The 12871-nt window shown below is 39.0% G+C and overlaps 1 protein-coding gene across 1 annotated transcript; it reads left to right on the top strand.

The window, feature by feature from the left end:
* Positions 1–1356: 1356 nt before the first annotated feature.
* LOC309976313 (small ribosomal subunit protein uS10-like) lies at positions 1357–1725 on the top strand (the record flags this gene model as incomplete). Its single annotated transcript, XM_082861892.1, has 1 exon — positions 1357–1725. The coding sequence occupies one exon, from the start codon at positions 1357–1359 to the stop codon at positions 1723–1725; it is 369 nt and encodes a 122-aa protein (XP_082718018.1).
* Between the last annotated feature and the right edge of the window lie 11146 nt (positions 1726–12871).

Genomic DNA, 12871 nt, shown 5'->3' with positions numbered 1-12871 from the left:
AATACACAGCCTATAGAGCAGATTCTAAATTAATCTAAATTATTTGAAGCAGATGAACATACCCAGTGAGACCAAGTTACCATAGTTCTCCATCATCACATCCCGGTACAAAGTCTTCTGAACGAGGTCAAGACATTCCCACTCCTGCTGAGAGAAGCCTATGGCCACATCACTGAATCTCAGTGATCCCTGAAACAGTAAACACATGTATCACTGGGCAAATTAAAGAAAATACTTTGAAAGCAGAAGCAGGAGTTGATGGACTTCTCCATAGGAAAAGAGAAAATGAAAGTATGTAGGCTGGCAATCTATGATGTGGAAGGAGACTTAAGCACAAGGTATACATATTTTTTAAGAAGCCTGCCAACACAGGTCAAATGTCTTCCGTATTCTGGGATACTTCTAAATATCTGAACCATTTGGAAATGGACAAAATAATGTTTCCCTCCTAAGTTAAAAAGCGTATATACAAGAATAATGTCCAAATGGTATCTGCCTCAAAAATTCTCAATAAATAAATATTTCTCCAAATTTTAAAAACTGGGTTGCATAAAATTAATACGATTTTCTTCAAGTATCAAGTACTATTATGTTAGATCTTGCCATAAGCATTTTTGCTTGATTCAATAAATCCATTTATTATTTTGGCATATGACATTGTATTTTATAAATAAATCAGATTTAATAATTTATACAATTAGATGCACATTTGGAAGGTTTTCCACAATTGTAAGGTTCTATTTTCACCAACTACATATAATGATATGCATTTTTGTTGCCATCTACCATTTCTCACTGAACACTTTCCTTATTCTGAGTGTAGTAGGTAACCTCATTGATTACCAGTGATCTCCATTTCCTGGTATTTATGTCCTAATGTAATCCTCTCCCTTTGAATGTGGTCTGAACCCAGTGAGAGAGAAGTATTTCCAACAAATAGAATATAGAAAAGTGATGGAATGTCACATCCAACATTAGCTTATAAAAAACTATGATTTCCACGTTGCTTATTCTCTCTTGCTGTCTCAGTTGGTCACTCTGATGAAGCCAGCTACCACGTGTGAGCTGCCCTAAGGAAAGCCCCACATAATAAACCTCTTTGGGAGGAAGACGCGGTCGCCGCTGTAGCGGAGCCTCGGGCCACCCACTCCTGCTCCTGATTCACTGCCGTTCGCTCTCGCGGAGGAACAAGTTGGTCAGGAAGCCGCACCGCAGCTATGGCTTTTAAAGATACCGGGAAAGGGGCTTCCCTGGTGGCGCAGTAGCAGGGAGTCCGCCTGCCGATGCAGGGGACGTGGGTTCGTGCCCCGGTCCGGGAGGATCCCACGTGCCGCAGAGCAGCTGGGCCGGTGAGCCATGGCCGCTGAGCCTGCGCGTCAAGATACCGGGAAGACTCCCGTGGAGCCCAAGGTGGCGATTCACTGGATTAGAATCACCCTCACCAGCCGCAACCTGAAGCCTTTGAAGAAGGTATGTGCTGATCTGAGCAGAGGCGCGAAGGAAAAGAATCTCAAAGTGAAAGGACCGGTTCGGATGCCTACCAAGACTCTGAGAATAACTACAAGGAAAACTTGTGGTGAAGGTTCTAATACTTGGGATCGTTTCCAGATGAGGATCCACAAGCGACTCACTGACCTGCACAGTCCTTCTGAGATTGTCAAGCAGATCACTTCCATCAGTATTGAGCCAGGAGTCGAGGCTGAAGTCACCATTGCAGATGCTTAAATCAACATTTTTAATAAATTGATAATCAGTTGTTAAATATTGTTGACTTTTATTCATAATACTGACAGGTCTTGGGAATAGAGTTGTGCTATGGAATTCATTCCACCTTTTAAGTAGAATAATTAAAATTAGATGGGTAGCCTATGTTTTACTCTTTTTCATTATATTTTCCAGGGGCCACTAAATTAGTTTACACTTGACATTATTTGAAAACTGAAATGTATTAGCTAAATAACATGTGAGACCTTGTGTTGATGATGAATACATACAGTTCTGGCTGCCTATTGGAGCTTTTCCAGAGAACATGTGTCTGGGTTCTACTCTGGAAAATCCAATTTAATTGATATGGGGTACTATCAAAAGTTTCTGGGGTGATTCTAATGTGTACAGCCATGGTTAAGAACCTAAGGTACTAGAGGGCAAGTAACTCAGGGAAAATATATCTTAAATTCCAGCCCTGGCTCTGCCAGTTTGTCATAACTCCTTTTAAATTTGGAAAATTTCAAAATGTTTTTGAAACTTTGTTAATAAATTTTATAGACAAAAAACAAAACAAAACAATAAACCAAGAGCAATCGCCAGCCAACAGCTACTGAGGAAGTGAGGCCCTCAATCCAACAGCCATGAAGAACTGGATCAAGTTAACAACCACTTCAATGAGTTCGGATGCAGATCCACTCAAAGTTGAGCTTTAAAATGACTGCAAACCCTGACCAACACATTATAACCCTGTAAGAGACACAGAGCAGGAGAGCCAAGCTAAGCAACATCCAGATTATCTAACTCACTGAAACTGTGAGATAAATGGTTGCTGCTTTAAGATGCTACGTTTCAGAGTAACTCATTATGCACTAAAAGATAATTCATTGATTTAAATGATACTGAAGAAGGCTGGTCAATTATATAGATGTTACACAAACTTAGCATGTCTCATTCAACAACAAAATAGCCTTAGTGTTTATGTCTCATGGCTTTCCTACCAAATCCATGACCTCCATGTTCAAAGCCCCAATCATATACTACTCATCCATACAAAGCAGGAATTTCATACCATATTAAGATTCAGGTCATTCAATGATAAATTCCACCTCATCTACCTGGAAATCTCGGATCTATGGAAAACTTCAAAGTCTTACCATGGATAGTTAAACAGAACCATTGTCTCCATCTCCAAACTACAGATCTGACCTGCACAGCATAAATTTCTACTTCAAAGAACTTACCCCACTGTTCCATCACTGCCCTTAATTGAAGAATGGGCACTTAAAATATATTGAAAATTTTGGACAATAATTACATGAACACTAGTTAGTTTTGAATGGGCCATACGGAGACAGTGCCAGGTAATTTGGCCACATATTTCTCTGGAACAATAGCTAGGAAACAGGTTATTTGAGGGAACTTTCTGTTAGGAAACATCAGGAAAATTAATGAAAATACTTACATGACCAAAAAAAAAAAAAAATACACATATTTCAACAAGGAGAGAAACATCAACTTACATGGGCCATGGTTTTAGACCTGCAAGAGATGATCAGTCCTCTGGGCTCCTCTACCAGAAAAGCAGAGTCCAGAAAACCCAGACCTGGGAGAAGAGAAAGACCTTGAGACCAGTTGTATTTTAATGTTTCCTCACTGGGTTTAAGTTAATATTACCATTTATGCTCTTCCATTCCAGATTCCAAATTACTTCATATCACACACAACTTGGGTAAGTTAGGATTCTGGACAAATCCATTTCCTCACTCAATTCCTAGGAGTCTCAGCTGCAGAGTCATTTCTGCATTGAAACCAGACCCAGATACTTCAGTAGAAAATTTTCTGGCCAATGTACCATTATTATCAGGTTGACGTGAAACTAAGATTGGGCAGCTCTGTCCTGCTCTGAGCAGATCTTCCTCTTTCCATTCCCAACTTCAAGAGAAAAGAGGCCACATAATCCAAATCAGAACCTCTTTCTGGGCTTGAAAGTGGGTGAAGTTGATCAAAATATTAGAGATGGACAAGTAATGTTCAGCATTCTGAGTCCAGCAAAGCTTATTAGTTAAATATATGACAGACCAATATTATACTAGAATATACAAGTAGTCATTCAATGTTAAATTGGGAAGAATATTTAAGGACGTGGAAAATGTTCCATATATAATGTCAATAGAAAAATCAGGTTGACTAATATATTTCTATTTATAAAATATAAGAGCATATTAATCAATACAGAGAAAAGAATGACAATCATAAAACAGAAAATAGAAAAGTCTGGAAATATATATGGCCATATATTAACAGCTATTATATTTTTGGTTATGTTTTTATTATTTTGTTTTTTAGGGGGTGTTTTTAGGAATGAAGTACTGGGTATTCAGTTGTTTTTAGTTCATACATGAAACAATCAAAACTAGTGAAGACATAAATTATACCTTTGCCATGATCAGAATTTGACATCGGCAATCCCTATCTTTTTGCTTAGATCTTGAGTTTTGGGGTTTTTTTTAAGGTTACTTCATAATCATTGTAACAATTGACATAAGAACTTGAAATTTTTTTTTTTAATTTATTTGTTGCTGCACATGGGCTTTCTGTAGTTGCGGCGAGCAGGGGCTACTTTTCATTGCGGTGCACGGGCTTCTCATTGCGGTGGCTTCTCTTGTTGCGGTGCACAGGCTCTAGAGGGCAGGCTCTGTAGTTGTGGCGCAGGGGCTTAGTTGCTCCTCAGCATGTGGGATCTTCCCCAACCAAGGCTCAGACCCGTGTCCCCTGCATTGGCAGGAGGATTCTTAACCACTGTGCCACCAGGGAAGTCCAAAATATGTTTTTTTTTTAATTTGTTAAGGTGAAGACGTCCACAAAGTTCTTTGTTCTTTAAATTCAGATCATTGGGATGTCTCTGGCAGTCCAGTGGTTAAGACTTCACCTTTCAGGGACTTCCCTGGTGGCACAGTGGATAAGACTCCATGCTCCCAATGCAGGCAGCTCACGTTCTATCCCGGGTCAGGGAACTAGATCCCACATGTATGCCGCAACTAAGAGTTCACATGCCACAATTAAGGAGCCTGCAAGCCACAACTAAGGAGCCCTTCTGCCGCAAGTAAGACCAAGGTAACCAAATAAATAAATAAATATTAAGAAAAAAAAAAGACTTCACCTTCCAATGCAGGGGGTGCAGGTTCGATCCCTGGTTGGGGAGCTAAGATCCCACATGCCTTGGGGCCAAAAAACCAAGAAGCAATATTGTAACAAACTCAATAAAGACTTTAAAAATGGTCCACATCAAAAAACTTTAAAACAATTATTTTAAATAAATAAATTCAGATCATTTTACTATATGGCTTATATTTTGTTTCCTTTGGATCCCAATATCTCATTTTATAATTTCTTCTCAGTTATGTTGGAATTCTGACCACAAAAAACTTGGGAACAGTCCCTGAGTAATCTCTTTTGTGAAGTGATGACAGTCTCAATACAGCTTTATTTCAGATCTTTTCAACAGAAGAATTTATCTTGTTTCTGAACCTGTCAGTTTTGTCATGATATCCTCCAGATAGCTGCTGAATTATCTTACCTATTAATTTTGCTATACATCTAATATCATTAGAATGAAATCTACAAAATATAAAGGTTATAGTAAAAAAATCCACTTATTGCCATACAGATCCCATGTGTTCAGTATTATTTGTTTATATGCTTACTGTCACTATAGTCACACTGATGTCTCCTTTAGGCAGGTCACCTAACTCTCACCAGTGGCCTTTATCACACACTAGCTTTCAATTATTCATATTCAGATTTTAACTTCCTTCACAGATTATATGTACTCTGAAGGAAGTAATTATGTCTTTTTAGTGGCTGTATTACTTCAAATATTATACTTTCCAGGTCTGACATATTTTAAACAATTAAAAGAAGTATGATTTTTGACTACAAAATACCACTTTTAGAAAAATTTTAAAGGAAATAACTTACAGAAGTTCACAAGGTATATGCACAAGAATGTTCATCAGAGAATAATTTTTGATAGTCCAAAATTAAAAACAAAATCTCACAGCAGGCAAACAGGTTAACTATATTATAGTCTGCTATATTGTGACATACTATGCCTTTTTTTTTTTTTTTTTTTTGGCTGCATTGGGTCTTTGTTGCTGCGCGGGCTTTCTCTAGTTGCAGCGAGCGGAGGCTGCTCTTCGTTGCAGTACGTGTGCTTCTCACTGCGGTGGCTTCTCTTGTTGCTGAGCACGGGCTGTAGGCATGCGGGCTTCAGTAGTTGTGGCAAAAGGTCTAACTAGTTGTGGCTCGTGGGTTCTAGAACGCAGGCTCAGTAGTTGTGGCTCATGGACTTAGTTGTTCTGCAGCAGGTGGGATCTTCCCGGACCAGGGCTTGAACCCCTTTCCCCTGCACTGGCAGGAGGATTCTTAACCACTGCGCCACCAGGGAAGTCCCCCCATGCCATTCTTAATAAGAACGATATTAAACCATATAATTGACGGAAAACAATATTAAAAGAATTGCTCGGTGAAGAAGGCAGGTCTAAAAAAGTATGCATAATTTAAGAGGTGGCATCCCGTTGAAATTAAGAAAAATATTTCAATGCCGATTTCCTCATCAGCAAAGTAGGGATAAAAATATCACATACGATATATGACTAGTTTGAAGACTAGGCAAAATAATTCAAATAAACACTAAATTGTATATCATGATGACTAATGTAAATTATCTATCATTATTGAAGAACAAAATCATTCCATGTTCCTTAATCTTTTATTATAGAAGGAAGCTAATTCTGGTGCTTCCTGGTTTTATTATATTAAAACTTGTGCTTCTTGGGTGTCCTCTTTCTTCTAATTCTAGTATTTAAAATTTTAGGAGGTACGTTTGAGAAAGCAGATTTCTGCTTAATAAAATCATTAATTAAAAAGAGAGAGAGAGAGATCAGACAAGAAGAGAGAAAATGTCCCCTTCCTCAGTCCCCAGCAGCTATAGAGAGCAAGAAAAACTATTCAGAATCATAAACCTGTTCAAAGAACATCATGATAAAACTGGGAAAACTAACTGGAGAATGGAATCTTATTCTTTGCACAATATAGAGATTTATGTAAATATTTATAAATATAATCTTTATTTTCTGGTATAACAACAATGTTTGGAAATATTGTTTGTACTTGTAAGACACCTGGAAATCAGAGATTAGTGTTATTTTTTCTGAAAACAAGCTTAAATCTCTAAATTATTAACTCTGAAAGCATGTCTTACTTAGTAATATGGTGCCCTGGTAATTAAGTTTTAAATAACATTTGTAATAACTAAAAGGTTTAACTACTTGTAATGCTTTTCACACAAGATTCTCTGCCCTTCCCTCTTCTCCCTACACGTACAGGGGTATAAAGAAAACTATCATTGGATTAGATTTCTTTTTTGAACTATGAGTTGAACCTTATCTCCTTTATTTGATCAATTTTATTCTGCCAAAACAAAACCACACAAAATTGGAAAAATATACACCAAAATGTTAAAGTGACTATCTCTAAGCAGGGAGATAATGGGTTATCCTTGCTTTCTTCTCAGTAAATTCCCTAAAGAAATGAAAATTTTTTGCAATAAGCCTGTATTAATTCCATCATCATAAATAAAATATATAAAGATATTTCAAAGTATTAAAATATTTATAGACATCACTTGGGAAGAGGCCATATATTCCTCATTTTAAAAATCTGTTACTATGACAATGAAAACAAATCAATGTGATTAAAATAAATACCAGTTAAGGGAATTCTCTGGCGGTCCAGTGGTTAGGACCCAATGCTTCCACTGCAGAGGACCCTGGTTCGATCCCTAGTTAGGGAACTAAAATCCCGCATAGTAGTGTACTAGCACAAAAACAGAAATATAGATCAATGGAACAGGATGGAAAGCCCAGAGATAAACCCATGCACCTATGGTCACCTAATCTATGACAAAGGAGACAAGACTATACAGTGGAGAAAAGACAGCCTCTTCAATAAGTGGTGCTGGGAAAACTGGACAGCTACATGTAAAAGAATGAAATTAGAACACTCCCTAACACCATACACAAAAATAAACTCAAAATGGATTAAAGACCTAAATGTAAGGCCAGACACTATAAAACTCTTAGAGGAAAACATAGGCAGAACACTCTGACATAAATTGCAGAAAGATCTTTGTTGACCCACCTCCGAGAGTAATGAAAATAAAAACAAAAATAAACAAATGGGACCCAATTAAACTTAAAAGCTTTTGCACAGCAAACCATAAACAAGACGAAAAGAAAATGGGAGAAAATATTTGCAAATGAAGCAACTGACAAAGGATTAATCTCCAAAATATACAAACAGCTCATGCAGCTCAATATAGAAAAAGCAAACAACCCAATCAAAAAACAGGTGGAAGACCTAAACAGACATTTCTCCAAAGAAGACATACAGATGGCCAACAGACACATGAAAAGATGCTTAACATCACTAATTATTAGAGAAATGTAAATCAAAACTATAGTGAGGTACCACCTCACACCGGTCAGAATGGCCATCATCAAAAAATCTACAAACAATAAATGCCGGAGAGGGTGTGGAGAAAAGGGAACCTTCTTACACTGTTGGTGGGAATGTAAATTGATACAGCCACTATGGAGAACAGTATGGAGGTTCCTTAAAAAACTAAAAATAGGGGACTTCCCTGGTGGCGCAGTGGTTAAGAATCCGCCGGCCAATGCAGGGGACACGGGTTCAATCCCTGGTCCAGGAAAATCCCACCTGCCGCAGAGCAACTAAGCCCATGCACCACAACTACTTAGCCTGTGCTCTAGAGCCCATGAGCCACAACTACTGAGCCTGCATGCCACAACTACTGAAGCCCACGTGCCTAGAGCCTGTGCTCCGCAACAAGAGAAGCCACCGTGATGAGAAGCCCGTGCACCACAAAGAAGAGTAGGCCCCTCTCGCCGCAACTAGAGAAAGCCCACGCACAGCAACAAAGACCCAACACAGCCCTAAATAAATAAATAAGTTTATTTTAAAAAAACCTAAAAATAGAACTACGATATGACCCAGCAATCCCACTACTGGGCATATACCAGGAGAAAACCATAATCAAAAAGGTACATGCACCCCAATGTTCATTGCAGCACTATTTACAATAGCCAGGACAGGGAAGCAACCTAAATGTCCATCAACAGAGGAATGGATAAAGAAGATGTGGTACATATACAATGGAATATTATCAACCATAAAAAGGAATGAAATTGTGTCATTTGCAGAGACATGGATGGACCTAGAGACTGTCATACAGAGTGAAGTAGGTCAGAAAAACAAATATCGTATGTTAACGCATATATGTGGAATCTAGAAAAATGGTAAAGAGGATCTTATTTGCAAAGAAGAAATAGAGACTCAGACATAGAGAACAAACGTATGGATACCAAGGGGGAGGGAGAGTGAGATGAACTGGGAGATTGGAATTGACATATATACACTACTATGTATAAAATAGATAACTAATGAGGACCAACCGCATAGCACAGGGAACTCTACTCGGTGCTCTGTGGTGACCTAAATGGGAAGGAAATCCAAAAAAGAGGGGATGTATGTATACGTATGGCTGATTCACTTTGCTGTACAGCAGAAACTGACACAGCAGTGTAAAGCAACTATACTCGAATAAAAATAAATAAATAAAATAAATACCACTTAAGTATATTCACTTCTTGAATATCCTTTAGCTGTACTGCACTGATATAATTAGAGACATTTCCCTATAAACACTCTAACATCAATGGAAAAGGAAATTGCCTTTGCAAATTAATGTGAATATGTATACCAAATAGGTAGAAAAGTTCTGGGTACACAGAAAATGCTCAATAAATGTGGCTAAACATTTTCATTCTTCTCTGAAAAACCAATTAAACTATCATTTTGGATATAATCCTTGCAGAAGTTTTTACAAAATTCTCTTTTTAAAATGAGTTGCATATATAATTTCAAATTTTCTTGACTACCATTATCTACATATTAAGATTGCTTAACATTAGATCATAGCCATTTTTTTTCTTGTAACGACTAATTCTTATAAACAGGAATTTTATTATCTACATAATATTCTATCTCATGGATGTCATGTGATTTTCTTAACCATTCCATTAGTATAATCATTAATTTTGTGCAAAACCATCCCAAGGTATAACAGTCTTTGATTGCATATCAATTACCCAGGTCTAATCTTTTGGGTTATCACACCTTTGAAAAATGCATTTTTCCAAATATATGCAGTAATTCTATACAAGCACAAGGGATTTGTGGTGCCTTGTAGGCCCCAAAATACAAAGGATCCCTGGATCAGAACACTTGTTCTGGAAAACTAGCGTCCACGTAGCCCTTTGACATGCAAGCACTCAACACATTAACATCATATTTTCATCACTGATTTACAGAATCTGAAGGGTGAATGACACAGAATAAAGACAATGTTGAGCATTTATTGTGTGCCACCCTTCAAGACTACTAAACCCGCTGTGACCTCATACCTATAACCAGAATTAAGTAGGATTGTGCGATCTGTATCAGGGCTCACAGGTTTCTCCCGTCAGAGCTCATAGTTTCATACTCAAATGCTTTCATAGTCAAATACATAAATGAGCCCCAGAGAAGTGCCAGGGAGGGTAATCCGAGGAAGGAATCCTAATCTTGGGAGTCTTTTTATCCATACGTTCCTAGGAGCCTGTCTCAGGGGCAATTCTTGATTTAAAATTCCGATCTTAGCAGCTGGTATGTACTTTCTTGCTGGAAAGTGTCTTGTAGGACTCAAAACCAGATTTCCCAACTGCGCCCACATTCTTTGGGAGAAGTACATGTTTGAGAGAAGCCTAGAAGCAGCAAAGGGGAAAAAGAGCTATGTGTCACATGACACCACAGAGCCACTGCAATCCACATTCACAAAAAGGACATGCACCCTGTGTCTCCGTCACACAAGGACGAACACACACCTCTCTCAGTCTCACAATCGCACTCACTCTAAGAGATAAAATCACCCTCCCCGCTGCTCAAGTGCCCACAGCCCCGACGGGGCGGGCAGACTCGCGTGGCTGCGCTCCGGCCGTCCACGCTTTGAGCGCCTCCCGCAATCCCAGTCTCACCGCCACTGGCTGTCCCTCATGGGCGCCAGCTACGTCTGCGCAGTCGTCTTCGCGGCGACCCAAGCGGATTCTTCCTCCGACGGGTGCCACTCACGCGCAGTACGCAACACGGGACACGGAAAAGGAACCGGAGGTCAAAGTCACCTCGCCGTCTGTGGGACGTGAGGTTCCAGGTTGTTAAAGTCCTGAAGCAAAGCAACTGCCGGGCCGGGCCTGGAGATTTCTGGGAATGACCGCCCCACTGCGCCTGCGCAGCGCTGGTGTCCCAACGCCCGGAGGCCCAACCTGAGGCGGAAGGCGGGTTCAGCTGTTCCCCAGGCCAGGAGGCGGCGAGTGAGGGTGGGGCCGGACCAGAGGATTGTGAGGAGGGGCCTGCGGAGCTCTTCTTTTCCAAGGCTTCAGGCCTGCGTGTGAAGGGTCTGTCCAGTTGAATCAAATAATATGACCTCGAGGGCCATCCAGTGCGAGCTCTTGAAGTGGGTTCATGATCCAACCAAACTGTGCGTGTTTGTGTCGTGTGTCATGAGTGTGCAGGTGAATGTATCCCTTCCCTGAAACGCTCATTCCACTCGCAATGCCACAGGTGCTGACTACTCCGGTTTTAGAGCTGAAGCCTCTGAGTTTACATATGGTATATAACATTATACTGTTGATTCACAAAGACGTGTTTCCAGGTGAGAAAACCTGGATAAAGTGAGACTTTATAATATATTCTCATTGTAGAAAAAGGGAGAATGAGTTTTGGTCCCTTTTTCAAGAATACTGATTGCAGTTCTCTGAAAACTAGAACAAAAAGCAATACCTTATTTACATTTTACAACATTATGTCCACCAGAAATTGTTGTTAAGCGATTCTTTCCATCCCTCTCTGCTCTATTGTGAAGTGGCGAGCTTGACTGCATTTTTAAAAGCCCACAGGTTGAGAAACATCTTTTAATTCGTAATGCCTGGTCATGACATCTCATTGAAAAATACTTTGCTTCTCAGTTGTTTGGGCAGTGAAGATAAATCAGACTCAAAATCTGAAAGGAGGAAGATTATTCTGGGCTATCAGAAGAATTAAGGTTGCATTACACATATATATATTTAGATTCATGAGTGAGTTCATGAGTAAGCAAATGGGAAATGTAAAGTTCTCATCAAAGGATGCCCATATTTCAGTTATCAGCATTACAACATATTTTAAATATGCAATCCATGCATAGGTTAACATTTCAAAAGGATATAAAGTTTAACTAAAAATGCGATCAACCTCTTCTGCCATATATTTCAGACATATAGTAGCTAACCTTAGCATGCACAGCATTTTGATTTTAGTGTATATAGCCTTCCAGACGTTATTTTATTTTTTTCTCATAAAATAATTTGACATTTAAAAAAATATTATTGAAGTACAATTGATTTACAATGTTGTGTTAATTTCTGTACAACAAAGTGACTCAGTTATACATATATATATATACTTTTTTATATTCTTTTCTGTTATGGTTTAATCATAGAATATTGAATATAGTTCCCTGTGCTATACAGTAGGACCTTGTTGTTTCAGATAAGTTATTTTATTTTATTTTTATTTTTTAAAAATTTATTTATTTTATTTATTTATTTTTGGCTGCAATGGGTCTTCGTTGCTGTGTGCAGACTTTCTCTAGTTGCGGCGAGCGGGGGCTACTCTTCGTTGCGGTGCGCGGGCTTCTCTTGTTGCGGAGCACAGGCTCTAGACTGCAGGCTCAGTAGTTGTGGCTCACAGGGTTAGTTGCTCCACGGCATGTGGAATCTTCCCGGACCAGGGCTCGAACCCGTGTTCCCTGCATTAGCAGTCGGATTCTTAACCACTGTGCCACCAGGGAAGCCCCCAGATAAGTTATTTTAAAATACAATATACAATGTTACACACACACATATGAATACAAAATGTATATGTAATTTCAAATACTATGTATGCTATATGCATATGAAAGTATGTATTTCTTTTTCTTCACACAAATGTGTTTCCATATCAGTACTTA

The sequence above is a fragment of the Leucopleurus acutus genome, assembly GCF_964270905.1.
Source record: "Leucopleurus acutus genome assembly, chromosome: 20".
NCBI classification, from domain to species: domain Eukaryota; kingdom Metazoa; phylum Chordata; class Mammalia; order Artiodactyla; family Delphinidae; genus Leucopleurus; species Leucopleurus acutus.
Note: the sequence above shows the minus strand (reverse complement) of the source record. Positions and strands in the feature narration are given on the sequence as shown.